Source organism: Stomoxys calcitrans, chromosome 1 (genome assembly GCF_963082655.1).
Source record: "Stomoxys calcitrans chromosome 1, idStoCalc2.1, whole genome shotgun sequence".
Classification (NCBI taxonomy): domain Eukaryota; kingdom Metazoa; phylum Arthropoda; class Insecta; order Diptera; family Muscidae; genus Stomoxys; species Stomoxys calcitrans.
The window spans coordinates 5612953-5621336 of NC_081552.1; the positions used below are offsets into that span (position 1 = coordinate 5612953).

Here is an 8384-nt window from a genome sequence, read left to right on the forward strand (position 1 = left end):
AAAGTTGATTCGTCCCATTTCGTGAGCAGTTAATTACATTTGAAATTGAAATTGTGCGAAATTTATCCCGATGCAGTGACATGTCGCAACTACAATATTTTGCTTATAGAACCCAGTACCACTTGTACGGAATGCGTTCGCATTATCTTCGTCACCCCTTTTTTTCAAAGTGCGTTTTGACAGTTGTTCGTGTGGAAAGTCGAAATCAGTACTAGACTTTATGAGCAAACAACTAGCGACATTTCGCTGCATTATTATTGATTTCGCTTAAAATAATTGTGCATTTATATTATTTTTTTTTTCACGAACTGGGCACCAATCGATTTTGCTTCAATGCTGTTGCCTTTGTTGTGTATTGTTGTTTGAATTTGTGTTTTTGTGACGAATAGAGTCCGTCGGAATCCGCAATAAAAGTAATAGGCATCTTCGCTGCGAATGAACTCTGTACCAGGCGTTCCTTGTTGAATTTGAAAATGACATTGCGACGTTATGACGTTACGTAAACCAATTGCCTGTAAATAAGCAAAATGAAAAATACAACTCTACATAACTAAAACCACTTACCAACACACTTTTCATCAGCCGGGTTTGCAGTGCACATCAAATGTTTTAAGGTGCTAGTCGGTTAAATTGTTGTTGGAATAGTAATTGGTTGTTTACATTCACATTTAACAAAAATTACCTATAATTTGAAATAAAATGGAAGTGGAAGATCAAGAAACATTTCAACAACAAGCTCTGGAAATAAGAGAACCTGGAGATAACTTTGATCCCTCTGTTGCTCCGCAAACAGGCGAAGAGTTCTTAATGCACATGTTGTATGAACGCAAACGTTGCCCAGCGGTGGTTGTCAAAGCTCCTAAAAATGTAAAAAAACCAAGTCCCTTAAATACTCAAATAGAGGATTTTGTAGTGAGTAAAAAATGAAAGGGACAACGGACCTTTAAACATTTTTCTCCTCTTTACTAGTTAACCAATGAAGTGGTTGTTGAGCGTGATCTTTTGCCCACCCAAGAATGGAAAGATGTACAATCTCAGGCCTTTCTGCGCACACGTTCAAAAATCCTAATGCTGCGCCAACATTTGGCTACCCACAACTACGACAACAATTTGGAGCCCCCGTTGATAGACGATGAAGGCGCCTGGCTGAAGTTTTGCAAAGAAAACTTTCCCAAGTTGAGCATAATTTTACGTTTAAATCAACGAACATTAGAGCAATTGTTGACAATGCTTTCCGAATGGCTTAGTGGAGACAATATGGAGGAGTTGGTGTGTTCATCTACTTCCGCAGCAGCCAATCATTCAATTCTGGATTTGGCAAATAGTGACCAGTGGCTGGGTTCATGGATTTATGCGGTGTTAAGCTGTTTACATCTGCCGCTTGAGCCCAGTGTACACAGCACCCTGAGAGATATCGCCCGCACCTCAATGCGCTTAAGAAGCCGCCTTCAATCTAGTGAATTTCAAAAAGCTATACCTTATAATCTTTTTATATATATCATTGCGAAAATTTTCGATCAGTTAGATTTAATGGAATATGTTTAGAGTTGCAAAACAGAATTTGATTCAACACAACACAAACTTATATCAGCCAGTAATCTAAGTCTTATTATTTTTTTTTTTTAAGAAAATAAAAGTTAAGAACAATATTTAATATTTCATTACAACAACTACAAAAATCAACAGGTATTTGAATTGAAATCGAACGCATGTCCATTGGCTAAGCAACATGGATGTATGGGGGGGGCGACTCTTGTCATCATAGTAACGTTATTTCAGTAAAATGCATTACACACGGATACATACAAGCACTTGAAGAAAACAAATTCCTCTAAAATATTCTAAGCCATGTTATTTGAAGAAAAGGAATAATTAATACAGCACCAAAAATGAACTGCCAAAGATTCCATGTAAAAATCGATATAAAATTACACGCCGTAAGTTTAGTCAAAATACAGAAATATTTGAAATAAGAAAAACTTATATTTAAAGGTAACATGTCCGGGAGTATGGCTATGTAGTCATGGCTATTTAGAAGTCACTTTAAAGACCTTGGGCTATTTCTTTCGCACCGGAGCTATAGAACCCTATTTTCCCATATTGTGTCATGACCACTACAAAATGGAAGGCTACTTCAAAAACACACCCTCCATAGCTTCTTTGATAGGACAATTGCAAACAGAACCTCTGGAAATAACCTTATGGCAAAGTGGACGGCGTTTGGGTTACTATCAAGGAGTTCTTATGGATCTTTTACAAATGACAGAGCCCAAATTACATTGTCCACATGTCAACACTAAGCAATTGTTAATGAAAACAACAACAGCATTTCCGGTAAGTCAATTGCTTATCACATAAACGGAAAAATCAATAAGTTGTCTTTTTTAGGGCATCATAGCCCCCAAAGTTGAACTGTGTGCAGATTTCTTCATAAAAGATAAAATACTTAATATGAACAACATCAATGAAGAGCTAAAATCGTTTACTAGTGTCCAAAGAAAACCCTTGAGTTATACGCCTACGAAAACAATGAAACATTTCTGTGATAACAGACCCCAATTCTATCAGAGGCCTTGTATCATTAATCCTGAACCCTTTGAAGAGTTGGCCGCTAATGCACCTCGTAAACAAAGAACCGTATGTCATGCAAGAGGTTTTCCAGGCAAAAGGTAAGAGCTGAATGTCAGATTTTAAGAAATATGTTAAATGAAAGCCTATATCCTTTCCGCATTTAAGTACAAAACCTTTTGAGCCTTTGGTAAAATCAAATTCAAGGCGCGTCTCAATAGTTTCCACGTAAGTAATGCAGTATATTTATTTTCTTTTCAATTTTCCCATAAGTACACACTAGGAAATTTTAACATATTTTTCAATCCCATGACAGCCGGTTGCACGTACCGGATTGACCCTATGGATTTCTTCGTCGGCAAGGGCAGCTCCCTCAGTGTAGAACACACGGCTACAACTATATTTAATTGTGATGGCTCCATAATTAAATATAAATAGCTACCATACGAGCCAATATCCGTTTTCGCTTTTAAAGGTCATAAACTACTTATCAAAATATGAAATTTATATATAACTGAATATTTATTCATACATTGATCATAAAAAGCATAAAATCTCTCTTAACTGTTGTTAATAAACCAAGGCGGATTTAATAACAGCAGGCCAGGTTTGACGTTACTAAGATGTCAGATTTTTGTTTGCATTCTCTTTGTTGTTATCTTCTTTCTCGCATATTCTCTGCTCATTTATGCACACGTATTTGTATGTGTGTGTTGACAAAACGCCGATCAGCTGGATGGCAAGATGGCGGATTGCACCATATGATTTGTGTTTGCTGTACAAATGAGACCACCTTTAATTATTTCGCCATGTTAATAAACGATAACACATATCATTCCGTTAATTATGTAGCGTTCGTCACATAGCGTGCGTCACATAAAACCTCGTTTACACAGCTCTTTAAATCCGGATTTAAAGAGCAGCGTAAACGAGGTTTAAGGTTAACGGCTTTAGACAAAAAATTGTAAAAGTTTTGGGTTATTTAATTTAAAATGGTCGTTTGTTCATCTTTAAATCATAGAATATCCTCTTTGAGGTTAACTACGAAAAATTCACTTGAAATGACCAAAATATACACTAACCCCGTAAAACATTCCATTTTTTGTAGTGTGCGTCACACAACTTTCCGAAGATTTTTTTATATATACATAGGAGAAAAAAATGTTTTTGTTTTCATTCGAGGGTGATTCTTTAGCTATTATCTTTTAGTTTAAACAGCTCACGCACGTTTCGTACTTTATTTCACTGTCACACATCTTCAGTTTGGTCTATAATTTAACCAGGAAATGACTTACAATCGAACAACGCTAGCAAATTATTGAATTTTATTATCAAAATGCGCGCTTCTTCAATTGAGCGACTAAGCTTGCATGACATGTGGTTTCAACTAGACGTTGACACATGCCACACATCACGCGTAACAATGGACTTATTGAGAGGCGAGTTCGGTGAACATTTTATTTCACGTTCGGGACTGGTCAATTGGCCGTCTAGATAGTGCAATTAACGCCTTTAGACTTTTTTTGTGGGTCTATGTTAAAGCTCAGGATTCACTAATAGAAGGTTAGGTCACATGCAAAAACACAAAGTGGATAGGCCCCATAAACATCATTAAGGATGTCAAATCTGACGATTGAAAATGTCATCATATAGAAGAAAACGTAAACAAAGAATGAATGTAAAAAGAGAACAAGTTGACATCCTCAATGCCAAGTACTGCCAAATATTAAAAAAAAAGTATATCGGCTGATCGCTTGGCTTAACCTTATTCAGTGAATCCTGGTTAAAGCTCATGTCTATACAAAATATATTCATATACAGATAGTGGCAGTTGCCCAACAACAAAATATTGAGTACACTATCTGTCAAAATAAGTGATAAGTGCAACTCTGATTTTGAGTATGTTACTAGTTCGCGCCATTTTTTGTTGTTTGTGTGTGTTATAGTTCTTAACTATAATACACACACACAACCAAAGCTCGTTGACAGATAGTGCACTTCGCGAGAAAAAATTGTACTCAGCTGTTTACGGTACACTACACTAAAATGGGCCAAATTTACTCATTTTTTGATGCAATTTGAGTGTAATACAACACATGATGTTTCGAAATGATGTGCAACGTCTTAACCAAGTATGGTTCAGATCGGGCCATAACCTGATATAGCTCCCATTTAAACTAGTCTTTCGATTTTGTTACATCAACCACTCATATAATACATATACCTCATATAAGTATAAGCTACGACCGCAGGCATAGGAAACACGAATAGTAGCACACGTACAGTGTAAACAACTTCGTGTGGCTTCGTTCGGTCGATGGGTGGGCGATGTTTGATTGAAAAAAAATGAGTGAATGAATTAATGTTGTTATTTTACATGGAAATGTTGTAATTTTAAATTTGATTGATTATTGGAGTAAAAAACTTAATGATTTCTCTGTGACGAAAAATTTATATGCGTCGCTAGTCAGAAATAATCTCGAATACAGTTCAGTGGTATCGGATCCGTACTGCAATATTCATTCTGATTTGATAGAATCGCTTCAAAAACAATTTCTATTATTTTGTCTCCGTCGAAATGGGTGGGACAGAAGTTAATTACCTTCGTATCAGTGCCGATTAAATCTTATAAAGCTTCCTACATTCAAAAGTCGTAGAACCATGTTAAACATAACGTTTTTGACTAAATTAATTCATGGTCAAATAAATTTCTTTTATGTCGAATTTTCTTTAACGTTCCTATCAGACTTACCAGATATTTTGATCTTTTGAAAATGTCTTATTATAGAACCAACTATGCCAATAATGATCCTTTTTGGCAACTCAGGATTCACTAATAGAAGGTTAGGTCACATGCAAAACACAAAGTGGATAGGCCCCATAAACATCATTAAGGATGTCAAATCTGACGATTGAAAATGTCATCATATAGGAGAAAACGTAAACAAAGAATGAGTGTAAAAAGAGAACAAGTTGACATCCTCAATGCCAAGTACTGCCAAATATTAAAAAAAAAGTATATCGGCTGATCGCTTGGCTTAACCTTATTCAGTGAATCCTGTTGGCAACTATATTATCAATCAACTGAAAGATATAATAGATCTATCCGAGAATCGTGAATATTTAAAAAGGAAAATTATATTATTTTTAAATTCTTAGGTTAATACATTTGTAAATATATTGTTAATAGTCTGTAAGGGTATTTATTATTTATAGACTTAAGAAACAAAACAAAAATTTAATTGAAAATGACAAAACTTTCAATCACAATCGTAGTTAAGAAAATGCAGATTCAATCAAAAAAATTGTTGAATCAATACATTTTTTAATTGAAAATTACAAAACTTTCAATTCAATTAAAACATGATTGAATAAATTAATTTTTTAATTGAAAATGTCCTAAATGTCAATAACTATCGTAATTGAAAAAAAAAAATGGGATACAATTATTGATTCTATTAATTTTTTAATTGAAAACATTTTTTTTTTTAAATTAATTTTTTAATTGAATACATTTTTGTGTTATTTTTTTCTGTGTACGCTCCCCCATGGATCGCACTTGTCAAGTTCTTTGAATGACTTTTTCAAATACATATATATGAGCTATATCAAGTTATTGATCTGCATGGTGTTATTCATAAAAAAAGTACCACCTCCCAAATTTCAGGCAAATTCGAGTAATAATAGGAAGTATTTGTGCAAAATTTCAAACGCCTAACTTTACTCCTTCGAAAGTTAGCGAGCTTTCGACAGACGGACGCTCTATCGACGATTGCTCTATCGAGAGATGAATGATGATTTTTTATGGTCGTGTTATCTCTGGAAAAGGTGATCACAATTGGCCACCGAGATCGACCGAGATAGTGTCGATTTAAGATCTCAGAGATAGAATTCGTCAAGCTATCGAGGGCATAAGGAGGTTACTGTAGCGCAGAGGTTAGCATGTCCGCATATGACGCTGAACGTCTGGGTTCGAATCCTGGCGACCATCAGAAAAAATTTTCATCTTTGCTTTTCCCCACCTAATGCTGGCAACATTTGTGGTGTACTATGCCATGTAAAACTTCCCCCCCCCCCCCAAGGGTGTTGCACTGCGGCGCGCCTTTTGGACTTGGCTATTGAAATGAGGTCCCTTGTCATTGATCTTAAACTTGAATTGGACAGCCCTTACTGTTATGTGATAAGTTTGCTCCAGTTCCTTAAAGAGACAAATCTTCATTTGCATCGAGGACATGGAGCATTCACTTTGCGATTTGGTTATGGAAATTTTCTTGGAAAGGATATGGATGGATAAACATCCAATCATTTATCTCAAAAGACAGCATGTTTCTTTGAATACCCAAATAACACCTTTCATTGGAAACCCTTTACTTGGTTACTTTAGTCCCTAGAGGGCACAATTATTGTCTGAAGAAGAACACGCAGAGATCATAACGGAACCTCCATTTATATTATATAAATATCAGTCCACAAAGAACTACATAATGGTCCGACTATGGATGGCAACCCAGTCATTTGCGTTGCCAACGTGAAACTGTTTTTATAGAAATGCTCATTTCTGTACTGAATTGCATTCGTTCAAATTGCAATTCAGTACAGAAATGGAAATTGTACTGAATTGCATTCGTTCAACGTTCAAAGCACTGATTATGAATGATACAAATTTACCCATGAACATTCTATTGCGGTTCAGGGGCAAACTTCTCGCATATCAATGAGTGCCCGATTCATGTTCAATACCCTAACTACTTTGTTTATTTTTTTTATCTAGATGTTCATCCAATAATACGCAAACATCAGCCGGAATTTATGATTTGGATCAAGATCCTTGTGTGGGGGATTTTACGCAACTTCAACATAATGGACATGCTGATTGCTGCGAACTATGTCAAATGTACAAATCTGTATTTATGCAATAAAAACCAGAAAAATTTTCCACAAATGAAGTCTAAGCTAAATTTTTTCGCCATACATGTATGAAAAATTTTAAAATATTTTTTCAGTCTATCGATTCTAAGCTATTCCAAGATATTCTATTCTATTACATGGATTTCGAAGACTGCATAGCACAACAACTGCTTTGCATGTCATCATCGCACACATTTGCCGTGGCTTCAATCAGTCCAGGCCATGTGATAGGACGTTCCACGTGGCACTGGACCCATCGAAGGCAGCCATGCCAAACTATTTGAGGACATCGCCAACACGTCCCTCCAGCCAGGCCTAAAACGCTGGGTAGCGAATTTTCGTTGTGGTCGCCAGTCATTTGTTGAATTAAGGGATAAGAAGTCCAAGCACTGCAGAGTGAAACAGGGAGTTCCCCAATGTGGGGTTATATCTCCGGCACTCTTTAACCTCTATCTATCCTCCATTCCACCCCCTCCAGACGGCATAGAGATCGTAGCATATGCGGATGATTGTACGGTCATGGCATCAGGCCCCCACCCAATGTTGACATCTGCTATAGGATAAACGTCTACCTCAAAGAACTTGCCTCTTATTTCGCTATAAGATGTTAGCCACAAAATCTTCAGCCACATTGCTCACTGCAAATACGCTTGAGGTGAATACTGAGCTGACTGTGATGGTCGATGGAGAAATGATACCGACCATCAAGGGCCCCAAATACTTGGCGTCACATTTGACAGCTCTTACACATTCTCCCCACATGCCACAGCAATTTGCGATAAAGTCAAAAGTAGAAACAAGGTCCTCAAGTCACTTGCTGGCAGCACTTGGGGTGCATACAAAGAAACCTTGTTGACCACGTACGAAGCAATTGGCCGGTCTGTGGTAAGTTATGCAGCGCCAGTGTG

At 36.5% G+C, this 8384-nt stretch overlaps 2 protein-coding genes across 4 annotated transcripts; both read left to right on the top strand.

Moving 5' to 3' along the window:
• Positions 1 to 587: 587 nt before the first annotated feature.
• LOC106087792 (protein Gemin2) lies at positions 588 to 1647 on the top strand. Of its 2 annotated transcripts, none has more exons than XM_013252961.2 (2): positions 588 to 912; positions 970 to 1647. In XM_013252961.2, the coding sequence occupies exons 1-2, from the start codon at positions 700 to 702 to the stop codon at positions 1543 to 1545; spliced, it is 789 nt and encodes a 262-aa protein (XP_013108415.2). In that variant the 5' UTR covers positions 588 to 699; the 3' UTR covers positions 1546 to 1647. The 2 variants fall into 2 exon arrangements, with proteins under 2 accessions (XP_013108415.2, XP_013108417.2); XM_013252963.2 differs by having other exon boundaries at positions 588 to 909.
• Positions 1648 to 1749: 102 nt separating this feature from the next.
• On the top strand, positions 1750 to 7514 carry LOC106087791 (spermatogenesis associated 6-like protein). 2 transcript variants are annotated; one of them, XM_013252959.2, is made up of 5 exons: positions 1750 to 1937; positions 1993 to 2334; positions 2389 to 2669; positions 2737 to 2796; positions 7340 to 7514. In XM_013252959.2, exons 1-5 carry the CDS (start codon positions 1890 to 1892, stop codon positions 7485 to 7487), a joined length of 879 nt encoding a protein of 292 aa, XP_013108413.2. In that variant the 5' UTR covers positions 1750 to 1889; the 3' UTR covers positions 7488 to 7514. The 2 variants fall into 2 exon arrangements, with proteins under 2 accessions (XP_013108413.2, XP_013108414.2); XM_013252960.2 differs by lacking the exon at positions 7340 to 7514 and adding an exon at positions 2885 to 3365 and having other exon boundaries at positions 1751 to 1937.
• The last annotated feature ends 870 nt before the right edge of the window (positions 7515 to 8384 follow it).